The sequence below is a fragment of the Podarcis bocagei genome, assembly GCF_964188305.1.
Source record: "Podarcis bocagei genome assembly, chromosome: 9".
In the NCBI taxonomy this organism is placed as follows: Eukaryota; Metazoa; Chordata; class Lepidosauria; order Squamata; family Lacertidae; genus Podarcis; species Podarcis bocagei.
The window spans coordinates 12,225,725-12,238,406 of record NC_138134.1 but is presented as its reverse complement, the minus strand read 5'-3'; the positions used below and the strand labels follow the sequence as shown (position 1 = coordinate 12,238,406).

The 12,682-nt window shown below is 41.9% G+C and overlaps 1 protein-coding gene across 2 annotated transcripts in view; it reads right to left on the bottom strand.

The window, feature by feature from the left end:
- The window catches only part of SLC34A2 (solute carrier family 34 member 2), a 33,122-nt gene extending 20,794 nt beyond the window's left edge, over window positions 1-12,328 (bottom strand). The window contains exons 1-5 of one of the 2 annotated variants that reach the window (XM_081207715.1): window positions 12,160-12,328; window positions 5,130-5,223; window positions 4,870-5,004; window positions 2,741-2,869; window positions 916-1,059 (exon numbers count right to left, since the gene is read on the bottom strand). In XM_081207715.1, coding sequence (XP_081063841.1) covers window positions 916-1,059; window positions 2,741-2,869; window positions 4,870-5,004; window positions 5,130-5,220 — 499 coding nt within the window. In that variant the 5' untranslated portion in view covers window positions 5,221-5,223; window positions 12,160-12,328. Of the gene's footprint in view, window positions 1-915; window positions 1,060-2,740; window positions 2,870-4,869; window positions 5,005-5,129; window positions 5,224-11,409; window positions 11,452-12,159 lie in introns of those variants that run through there. The other variant, XM_081207716.1, reaches the window with a different exon arrangement.
- Window positions 12,329-12,682: the final 354 nt, after the last annotated feature.

Genomic DNA, 12,682 nt, shown 5'->3' with positions numbered 1-12,682 from the left:
TCCCCTTTGCTCTCTATATTTGTGCGTGCACAACTTTCAGGATGACCTGTACAAATCTATAATCATAGAATTTTTTATTTTTTATTTTTTATTAAAGATTTTCTTGGTTTACCGGAGTATGTGTAATGTCTCTCGTATTTTTTCCATGTAACATTTTTACAAATCTGTTTCATTTGTAGAGACATTAGGGGGAGAAAAAAAGGGGTGGAGGGGGGGAAGATGGGTGGGGGTGGGGTGGCGATGTTTCTATTATGCTTAATGTATGTAGAGTTTGGTGTCAGCATTCCTCATGTAGGTTTTCTGCTGTTTGCTTGTGTTCCTTTGGTGGTGAGAGAGGTTGGGGTTGGCCTAGGGTGTGGTTGTTTGTTTGTGATTGGCTGTGGTGATCTTTGTTTTCGTGTGTGAGTGGGGTGGGTGGGTGTTTTGGATCAGGTTAGCCATATTGATTTGCATGCTGTAGGTGGATTATTGCCATTGTCTCGTTGGGCTGTGTATGTGATAAAGGGGAGCCATACCAGGGTAAATGCGTCTTCTTCTGTTTGTCCCTGTGTCAGTTTCAGTTTATTGGTTAATTTTTCTAGTAGGGCTGTTTCCCATACTATTTGGTACCATTGGTCAATGCTTACTCCTGACAGGTCTCTCCAGTGTCTGGTTATGGTGTTTCTGGCTGCTGAGAGTAGGTGGATTATGAGTTCTTTGTGGTGTAAATGGACATCGTTGTCTTGGAAGATGTTTAGTAGGGCCAATTCTGGAGTGATGTCTAATACTTGCTTAGTTATTTTAAATATTTCTCGTATGGCTGTTATAATCATAGAATTGTAGAGTTGGAAGAGACCCCAAGGGATGACCCCCTGCAATGCAAGAATTTCAACTAAAACATCCATTAACTACCAATCCTTTGTACCATTAACCTACTTGAAGAGGACACCATGCTGACGATGATGGATGAGGACGTGCTTGAGCTCTGCACCATGACTGTCACCAGAAGGCCAATCACTACGCCTGCAAGAGGATTTGCTAACACGGAGCCTTCTTTGAAGATGTCCCCTGCTGCTTTGCCTACAAAAGAAGATAGATTGTGTCTTTGAATAACATAATTGCTACCTATATGCAGACAACCCAGTTTCCAACTTCTAAATGGTTCCAACATCTAAAAAAATGTAGTATAAACACCGACAACTGGGAAACACTGGCCTGCGGTTGCTCCAATTGGAGAACAGCCTTGACCAAAGGTGACATGGCCTTTGAAGACGCTCGAACTCAGGGCAAAAGGGAGAAACGTGCTAAGAGGAAGGCACACTTGGCAAACCCTCACCACCCAGAAACACATGTCCCCACTGTGGAAGGATGTGTGGATCCAGAATTGGCCTCCACAGTCACTTACGGACTCACTGTTAAAACTGTGTTTATGGAAGACAATCTTACTTGGCTACGAGTGATCACCAAAGAAGAAGACCTATATGTAGAAAACCCAGTTTCCAATTTTCTGTTGTGCTTTAGTGTGAGCAGGATGTTGAAGCCAGGGGGCAGCTCTGCGTATTGTGGCAGGAGTTATTATTGACTCACCAAAGGTATTTCCTATGCCATTAAATAGAGATTACCCCCACCCCCCAGAGAACCCAACTCTTATGCCTCCTGTATAAAATATTTTGGCTGCCATTCATTCATGTATGGAAGAGTAAATAACTGCTTGCTCTGATGCAAAGGCAAAACCACCCCAAGACTTAGGGCAGGCTTCCTCAACCTCGGCCCTCCAGATGTTTTGAGACTACAATTCCCATCATCCCTGACTACTGGTCCTGCTAGCTAGGGATCATGGGAGTTGTAGGCCAAAAACATCTGAAGGGCCAAGTTTGAGGACTCCTGACTTCGGGCTTATATTGACACTTCCTCTTGTCCCATTCCTTCCCCCCAATTAAAACCACTCTTTGGTGCTCAATCGAAGCAAACAGCCATTTGGGTTTCCCCTGGATTGCTGTTTGTTCCTATCTATTGTTAAAGAGCAGGTTTTCCCTTAGAAAGGAGAGAGGCAAGGGGGAAACTGCTTGGAGCCATACTTTCTAGGCATGGGACAAGCAGATGTGTGGGAGATCCCTTGTCCAGATACTACTGACAGCAACGAACAGTAGACATTCTTCTTCTTCCCCTTTCTCACAGCAGCTGCAGGGTTTTAGGAAAGGTATCACTATATAGAACCATAGAGTGTGTGTGTGTGTGTGTGTGTGTGTGTGTGTGTGTGTGTGTGTTTTCACTGCCTTTGTCATGAATCTGTAAAGTGGTGGTGGTGGTAGTAGTAGTAGTAGTAGTAGTAGTAGTAGTAGTAGTAGTAATAATAATAATAATAATAATAATTTATTTTTTATACCTCACCCATCTGGCTGGGTTTCCCCAGCCCCTCTTTTACCCACAAAATCTCACACTACATAATACCGTTGTAAAAAGTTTAAGGTTCCATAGAACAGTCTAGCTTGACTTGTAATTCATCCCAACGACTGACACCATCTATACCATCCGAGACTAATACCTGAAGCTAAAATAAAGCAATGTCAACACCCCCTTGGAATGCTGAAAACAAAAGGTGCCTTTGCAAATAAAGGGGCGTCAGCATTCATTTACTGACACTTTCTTTTTCTCTTCATCTGTTTGAAGTGGGCTCTTCTGGAGGGGTGAGGCTTAACTCAACAAGATCCTTTTTACAGAAACAGAGACTTAGGTTACCATGATGAAAGTGTTTTCCTACCTCCTACTAACTGGAAGCCTGAGCTGAGCACGTCCAAGGCACAGACAAAAAAGTAGAGCAGGACAAGCAGGAGGACAAACTTTCCAAATCCTTTTGTCACACGGAGTATTTTGCCTTTCGCATCCAGCTCTGCAAAACACAAAGCAAGTTTGCATATACAAAACAGCAAAGAATCTAATACTTGATTTTCAACCGTCAATTGGTTTCCTGCAAGTCTGTGGAGTCAAGGCTGATGCTGTGAGTTTGGTGGATGATAAACCAGAAGGAATGTTCTCATTATTAAAATTTAACTATAGCTAAAAGATTCTTATGAAGCTATAAAAACCCAATATTTTTTTTAAAACAAACCAAAACCAATTACCCCTTCTCACCCTACTTAAAGCAAAATGTGAGAATGATAAATTTTATTTTTTTATGTTTTTACTCAAATTGCATAATATTATTAGGAAAATAGCATCATTAATTTGAAACAAAAAGGGGCAGAAGATTATTACAGCAGAGTTCCCATGCACTTTTAAGCGTTGGAAGATAGTGCTGAATTTGCCTGTTGTGGTACACATCAGCACAGGTCGATGTGTATTTAAATAATTCACTATATGTCCCCAATAGGTGGCGTCTTCGCCTGATGGAATTGCCTGGTTGGCTACTCCATCTTGTTTCTACCCCTGGCAATACAGAAGGTAAAGTGTTTCCATGGGTAGAGAGGGTTCTACAGAACCAGTCCACAACTCTAAACTCTAAAATAGTTAGGTCATGTAAATCACAAATGACCGCCCAAGCAGAAGCAAAGTTGGAGAGCGGTGGCAGCTTTTCGGCAACAGCAATGAACATGCCTTTTTAAAACCATGGTTCCCTAGAATAACAAGATGCATCGTTCCACCTTTGAGAGATTACTAGACCACCAGAAACCAACAGATATAGAATTAATTGTTGAGAAGTAAGGTCAGCATTGACACCATCAACAATGGACACAGCGTAGAGTCCAAGGTGATCTGTTTGCCAACAGCAATACCAATTTTGTTTACAACCTGTTTGCAGAACCCAACAGCATTTGAACACCCTAAATACATAAATGGAAAAGAAGGTTGCAACTTGAGAGATTTCCCCTGCTTCCATAACATGGGAAACGCAACATGTTCAATGGGAGACCTTTCATTAGCCGATGCACTGATTTGTTGTTTTGCCTGCTCAGCTGTCCACTTTTATAACAAAGCATGTCAAATCAGAGAATACAGATAGTTTGGTATTAAAGGTAAAGGGACCCCTGACCATTAGGTCCAGTCGTGGCCGACTCTGGGGTTGCGGCGCTCATCTCGCTTTATTGGCCAAGAGAGCCAGCATACAGCTTCCGGGTCATGTGGCCAACATGACTAAGCCGCTTCTAACAAACCAGAGCAGCACATGGAAACGCTGTTTACCTTCCCGCCAGAGCGGTACCTATTTATCTACTTGCACTGCGTGCTTTCCAACTGCTAGGTTGGCAGGAGCAGGGACCGAGCAACGGGAGCTCACCCCGTCACGGGGATTCGAACCGCCGACCTTCTGATCGGCAAGTCCTAGGCTCTGTGGTTTAACCCACAGCGCCACCCGTGTACTGATAGGTAAATAAAGGCACAAAGTTTCAGAGCCAATGATTAAAACAACTTCCACCTGGGCTTTGCTGCCCCCTTTTCTAGAAAGCTAATGTTTGAAAATCATAGCGTTAGAAGGGTCCTGGAGAATCCCAGGCACGTCCAACAGGTAGATTGTGATCTACCAGTAGATCACTGGACATCTGGGGTAGATCACTGGCAGATCACTGGCTCCCCCCAAAGAAGCTCAGCAAGTTTGTCTCCCCTAAAAAAAGCTCAGCATCTTTGCCCTGAACCCCAGAAAACAGGGCTTCCCTTCCTAAAAAAAAAGCTCAGAAACTTTGACCCAAATTAAAACCCAAATTAAAACCCAAATTGAGTCAAAAAAACTTTGACTCAAAAACTCCAAAAAGGGGAGTAGATCACTGTCAGTCTTTAACTCTGTGAGTAGATCGCAGTCTCTTGGGAGTTGGCTACCCCATTCCAGTCTAACCCCCTGCAATGCAGAAAGCACAAATTAAAGGTGGGAAAGTATAAATATCCACGACAGGTTCTTACCTGACCACTTTACTCCTGTGTTCTGGAGCTCTGGCAAACTCCATGGGTCAAATTCCGGCGCTGGTTCTGCTGCCAAGGCAATGGTGGAGTAAGCGGGCAAAAGTTCCAGCTGATTTCCTACAGGAACCGCTTCACCTGAGAGAACCAGCAAGCAAGTCAATAACTGTTTCCTACCTATCCTTGAGTATAGAACTCGCAAGCTTCTAAACAGAATGTTAATATAGGATATATAGGAATAGGGATGGTAACTATTTGCGTACCTTTTGAATTGTTCATCGCTCTGTCAGACATGACTTGATTTTCTTGGGCTTTACTTGCGTCTGTTCCTGCTAGTTCAGGCCTTGGAGCCATCGCCTGCAAAGAGATGATCCACCAACGAAAGGTCAGAGCCAAAGCATTTCCATGCAAAAGGGTTAATTATATGAATCTGAGGCAATCAACTCTGCCATTTCCTCAAGGGAATGCCATCAACAGCATATTTCCTAACCCCTTTATTTTAACTACGGTAGCTCACATTCCACATTACAAATAAATATCTGAACAAACCCAAAGAGCTACCCGTTTATCGATCTAGCAAATACGCAAACATAAACGAACAATTGTCTCTCACTTTCGACTCTTTCATCTCTTACATAGAGGAAAATACATAGTTCTAAGCATTTTAAATGTCACCTAAACGGGGACGCGGGTGGCGCTGTGGGTTAAACCACAGAGCCTAGGACATGCCAATCAGAAGGTCGGCGGTTCGAATCCCTGCAATGGGGTGAGCTCCTGTTGCTCAGTCCCAGCTCCTGCCAACCTAGCAGTTCGAAAGCACATCAAAGTGCAAGTAGATAAATAGGTACCGCTCCGGCGGAAAGGTAAATGGCGTTTCCATGCACTGCTCTGGTTCACCAGAAGCGGCTTAGTCATGCTGTCCACATGACCCAGAAGCTGTACGCCGGCTCCCTCGGCCAATAAAGCCACAACTGGACCTAATGGTCAGGGGTCCCTTTACCTTTAAACGGGGACAGTTTTAGGCTGAACTGTGCATCTTTACTGAACAAAGGCAGCACTGAACAGAGGAAATATGTGCAGGATTATGCTCTCAATGTTAATTCATTTATTTCATCTTTGGTAGAAAATGACAGTGCTAATGGCTGTCTCCCCCCCCTTTCCCCCCCTTCTTCTTCTTCTTCTTTTGGTTCCTAAGTATTCCATTGACTTCCTGGAGTGATACTAGCTCATTTTTGTGAACATTAAATTGTTGTTAGCCTTTTTTTATTTATTCCTCCTTTCCTTTAAATTTTTCAATTCCATCTGGCAGTATCAAGAACCCTCTAATCAAGAACTAGTGTCTGCGTTTGTTTTTTTCTTTCTCCCTCCCAATCTCTTTTCCTTTTATGTTGTAACCCTGAGGTTGCATTAATTTGAAGAGGTACAAAGCCTCTTCTTTAGTACGTGACCTGTCCAAAAAATGGTCTTCATGTCCCCCGACTTGCTACTACGCTGCTGACCACAGTGATCACAAACCAGCACAAATAAACACAGTTAACGTGATAGTAATCGTGTTATAATAGAATGAAAGGTGTACATTTATTCTAAAGGTGTCCAGTTAACAAGCTACTGTGCTTTCGACTTAGCTCACAAGTACCAAAGTGAGATCTCAGCCCTTCTTACCACCATCGCTTTAGCACAGTGATTCTTCTCTAGTCATGCGCTGCGGAAAAGCACATCTCTTCCTTGTCGGAGGAAGAGAAGGCAGATACATGATCCTGAGGTTTGCCCAGCCTTGTAATTCTAAACTGTAGTTTAGTGTTATGTCCGAATGAGGACAATATGTAACTGGGACTAGAGTTTCACAGGCAGATTTGTTGCAGATTTTGAATTCTAGTCCTTCTCTACAACTTTTCCACCAATCTTTCTCGTTCCACCCCTGAGCCAGGATGCAACTAGAACAGGGGTCAGCAAACATTTTTAGCAGGGGGCTGGTCCACTGTCCCTCAGACCTTGTGGGGGGCCGGACTAGATTTTTTTTGGGGGGGCGGGAATGAATGAATTCCTATGCCCCACAAATTACCCAGAGATGCATTTTAAATAAAAGCACACATTCTACTCATGTAAAAACATGAGGCAGGACCCACAAATAACCCAGAGGTGCATTTTAAATAAAAGACACATTCTACTAATATAAAAACAAGCTGATTCCTGGACCGTCCGCGGGCCGGATTTAGAAGGCGATTGGGCCGGATCTGGCCCCCGGGCCGTAGTTTGCCTACCCATGAACTAGAGAGTGTACTTTCAAAAACTAAAGCGTAAGTGCCCCACCTAAAAATTATCAAAACCCAGGGTTTTTAATTTGTTGTATTTAATTTTAATTTGTTACAGGACTGATTGAAGGCCATTTAAAGTACACCATACATTTAAAGCACACACCCGTCAGAAGAAAAAGAAAAATCCCGAGACCTGTAGTTTATCCACACAGAGCTACAATTCCCAGCACCCATAACAAACTACAGTTCCCAGGATTTTTTTCATTTTTAGAGAGGTATGCTTTAAATGTATGGTGTGTATGCAACTTAAAGAACAATAGGTTATTTTTAGAATTGGAAAGTTTCAGATTAAAAAAATAGTGGTGACTGACAGCCCCCCAACCAACTCACACAAAGCAGCCCAAACTCTTTGAACCGTCTACACTTAAAAAATATTATTCTTACTCCGCATAACACCATGCCCTCCAACATTTCTCTGATGGAAATAGTGACATCCCATTCCATAATGATAATTTTACTATTTATACCCCACGCATGTTATTGCATTGCCCCAGGGCTCTGGGCAGCTTCCAACATGCATAAAAACATAATAAAACATTAAACATTTTAAAAAAACAAAAACCAAACCACTTCCCTATACAGGATGCCTTCAGACAGTTCAGGGGTCAGATAACTCCATACCCTCCAACATTTCTCCAATGAAAATACAGTGGTACCTCGGGTTAAGTACTTAATTCGTTCCGGAGGTCCGTACTTAACCTGAAACTGTTCTTAACCTGAAGCACCACTTTAGCTAATGGGGCCTCCTGCTGCTGCCGCGCCGCCGGAGCAAGATTTCTGTTCTCATCCTGAAGCAAAGTTCTTAACCCGAGATACTATTTCTGGGTTAGTGGAGTCTGTAACCTGAAGTGTATGTAACCTGAAGCGTATGTAACCCGAGGTACCACTGTAGGGACATCCTAAGGAAAAGTGGGACATTCCAGGATCAAATCAGAAACAGGGACTGCTTTTCTAAATCAGGAAAGTCCCTGGAAAATAAGGACACTTAGAGGGTCTGTAACACTAACAACATCATTGGCAAACCCTCGTTCAGCCACCTTGCTCCTCATTTTTCATTTTTCATTTTTCAAGTTCACTCTGTTTTATGTATAACAGCGAATATTTCCTACTGAACAATGTCAAGCATATGAAAGTGCTTCTAGCGGGAGAATAAACTATGGGGTGAAACTCTGTCCTGTTGAACTCAACTACCTGACAGGATCATACCCAAGCTTTAATAGCCTTAATATGACTTATTGGCTCTCATGGAGTATCACTGTCAGCATTCTTTAGCTAGATTCCTCACGGTGTTTTTTTCCCTCCCATAGAAGAGGTTATTTGTACTCCCCTGGGTATAACACAAAGAGGTATAAAACCAGTGACTTGTATGTGACTACAAAGCATTGTTTGCGGCTTGCCATCCATGACAACCCAATGAAAGGACAAGTTGTACTTCAAGTGAATACAGTAAAGAAACCCAATTTAGGAAACTCAAAATTACAGGGGAGCAGACGAAGAGAAACTGAAGCAAAACCAGGAGTGGTGATTTCTGAGGGAAAGTAGTATCAATCATAACCACTTATTAACTCAGCAAGCAGTTAGATTTTCATATGTGAATAGTACTCTCTTCAGATATTGAAGGATACACGAAAGTAGAGGAAAACAAAACCTTGTATGTTTGGCCTGAAGCATCATTTGGAGAGACATTTTAACACTTGCTAACTTTCCATGGTCATGGTTGAAGAAACAGAAGCGTTGAACATTTTCTTTGTGTATTCTCTCCAAGCCATCTGTCTATGCAGACAGGGCCTTCCAGTTAATGAACAACATTAATGTTTCCGTAACCTCCAGACTGGACTGCCGTAATTGAGTTGCGCTTGAAAAACAACTAATTGTTCCAAAATGCCTACTGGACTGTCACCTGGGATTGGCCACTTGGGTCCTTCTTCATTGTCATTGCTTACGATTTGTTTATGGATTATCTACACCTGCTGTCAGACTGGTTTCACAAGCAATATTTAAATCTTTGTTACTGTTTTTTTGCATTTCAAAAGCGATGTTTGCCAGGAATACATTCCATGGTAAAAGCTCGCACGGTATGGACGCTTGTGAAAACGTACTTGGCTGCAGAAATCTATTTGCACCTGCAGTTTTCATTACTCATGCCAATTATCCTGTCTTTTGTCAATTATCCTCATGCAAAGTTTCCTCCACCAGTTCCGGGAGGCGTACATGGGGTTCTCCCAATTTCACCCAGTGAGGTACATAAAGATGAAAGACAGCGACTTGCCCAAGGTTACTCAGCAAGTTTAATGGCTGGGCAAGCATTTGATTATAGCTTTCCTGAAACCGATCCCAAAACTCTGTTCCCTTCACTATTCTGCCTCTTATTCGAATTTGTGTCTATGAGGTTGTGCTTTTTGTCGTGCCACACAGGAATTCTCCTGCCACACAAAACAGCTAATAAGAACTACTGACATCCAGCAGGAACCTCATCCTACTCAGGCTTTAAAGACCTATATTAAAGTCCTACAGTTTCCAGAAGCTCATTTTGTGGGCTTGGACAAATTACTCTCTTTAGCCGCAAGGTTTTTGTGAGGAGGATTAACAAGTTATTCTCCCAGCCCTTCTTCCGTGAGGCTTAAAATAGCATATACTGTGTGTCTCCATTTCCCTTTAATCCTCACAATAACCTTCTAAAGTAGGTTAGACTGAGAGATAAGGGCTGTGTCATGGTCCTCCACTGAACTTCACGGCTGGGCAGAGATTTTAGCTTGGGTCTCCATCATCTAAAGACAACTTGCTATCCACTCCACCCTAGGATCTCAAAACAGAAATAGCATCGCTTGGGAAATAAAACGTTGGTGTACACACACACACACAGAGAGAGAGAGCGCAATAAAAAAATATTCAATAAGAATAACAATAAGCACATTAATGTTGTTCAAATGCTGCTCAAATGATGCAGTGTTGCCAAACTCACATTAAAAAAAAAAAGTTCGTGCAAGTCAGCCTGTATCAACAAATGGCTCCAGGACGAGGCAACTTTATACCAAACGAGAATCTAGCTCAGCTGTCTCAATTTTGTAATATTAGACTAAAAGATTCAGCTTTTTAAAAAGTGTTTTGTTTCTTCATTACTTAAAAGGTGTTGACTTATTTTTCCTACCCAGCTCAGCGCTCCTAGTGATGTCACTGAAGAGAGAGAGAGCGCTGCACATGATACAACAAGTCATAATTTTAATAAGCATGTGTGCACACCAGTTTAAATTGGCTGGGACAAGTTCTGCTTGCTCCAGTGACCGATCGGCATTTAAATTTGTTCCTCTCGGTGCAGGCAAGGGGAAGTGCAATGCCCAAAATTTAAATACGGATCTTGAGGTCTCTGATTGCATCACTGAGGAAGATGTCTGTGAAGTTCAAAAGCCTGCCTACTCTCACGGTAGATAAAGATCCGGTTAAAAGTATCATGTTAGCTGCTTTCCTCTTTTATCCTTTGGGGCCATAAGAGCACTCTGAATAAAACATACAGTACATTCAAACCCAAGTAAAGAATCCCAAGGAAGAAAACATAATGACCACTTCCAGAAAGCACCCAGATCTAATAGAAAAACCATTATCCTGATCTCAGTGGATGTCTGCCTAATGTTATATTCACCTGACAGTGTTAGCACAGTGTAACCTCTTTATCTCAGTGCATCAAAGCAAATTAGCCACAGAAAAAGCATCTTTTTGCAAATACCCTGAAAATGCAACGAGACGTATATTGTGGTAGGTATTAAGCAAAGTTTTGCTCACGGTAGACCTACTGAAAACAATGGCCATAACATGTTCATTCATTTTAGAGAATCTACTCTGAGTAAAACTTAAGTTTTGAAATATATTTTTTAAATGGTTTCAAAAAAAATGAGGGGGGGGGGTTCTGTACAAACAATAAAAAATAAACCCAACATTTGATATGAACTTCCCGTACTTTGAATATGTTTGATCTTTAGAAATCAAACATTCTTAACCCAACAGCTATTTTATGGTTAATAAATGTGGGTTGCCTCTATGGGTTACAATATCTCAGTTGACGTACAATTAAGAAAAGACTACAAAACAGAATTCCATATAATTTTCAGATTTCCTGCACTGGAACAACAGGCTGCTATATCTGGTAGGTAGTTAAGAGGAGCACCTGGGAGGCAAACATCAATGGAAGCATAAAGGCAATGGAAAGTTTGAGCTCAGATTTCCTTTTACTCACCTGCTCCTTCCTTCACAGACAATGAAGGATTTACAAAGGTATCTCTGTGGGGAGCTACAATATATAGAGAGAGCAGGTATTGGGCAAAGACCAGGTTAAATTCCAATTCCACCCTCTGGACTGCCAAGCCTACCTGCTGAAGTTTTTCAGGCAGCACAAAGTTCCTTTACTTTTAGCTCAGAAAATACCCCATCAGCAATAAAGGAGGAACTTTAATAGTCCTGTGCTTCAAAGTTTAAAGGTGATTACATCCATCCTTCTAAATTGCCAGCCACTGCATCCTTTGTTATTCTTTTTCATTTAAGATAAAAACTTGTCCTGACTGGTAGAGCACTGTTAGTGGTATAGTTTTATCTTGCTGCAGATCTTTTTTTTTTTTTTTTAAAGATCAGATAAAAAGCAAGTCTAATTCTCTCCAAACTCGTTAAGAACCCCTTTCAAAACGAAATGATGTCATAATTCGCTCTCCTGAGGTAGAAAAACTTCAGCTTTTGTTTCAGCTGCCGCTGCTGCTGTCCTAGTGCCTTTCTTTAGAAAAGATTTTAAAAATTTATATGCGCTCCGGGTAACCGTACCCCGGCAAAGCCAGAAATCAAATGACATCAAAGAATCGCAAGGTAAGTAAGCAAATTAGAAAGTTCACAATGCTGATTCGTATTGGGAAAAGAAGCAGTCTTTCACAAGCAAGTCACTTGCAAAGTACTGGGACTGCTCTATTTTATTGTTCTGAATTTCAGTTGGTGTACATACCTAGTCAGTCACCGCTGAGACACATCTCTGCTCAGTAAAATTCCTACATCCAAAACCATCTTCAGTGTTTCAAAAACTCCCAATGTCTCTCCAAATAAGCAAGTGCACCTCCCACCTTTATCTCTATTAGCTTGCTGAGTGGATCACACCTAGAGTAGGTGGAAACAGAACTGTCTACCTTTGCATACATCACAGACAGTTTTTTTTGTTGCTGCTGCACCTCAGCTAGCCAATGAGTGCTGGGGATCTCTGGATTAAGGGTGTTCAATTTGCATGGTCAACAATATAATTAACATTCTCCTCCACCCTAGCTGAAGGCTTCCAGGCAAACTAGAATATGCCTTTGCCTCATTTTGCCATCACAACAGTACATAAGAGCTTGTCTTTGTTTTCGTTCCCACTTAATTTGCATGGTCCACATGATGTTACGCTCAAACACCAATATTGATGCCTTCTCCCTGTAAATTTAGGTTCACCCAATACATAGATAGTCAGATAAATTGGGGGGAATTGGGCTCTGAAC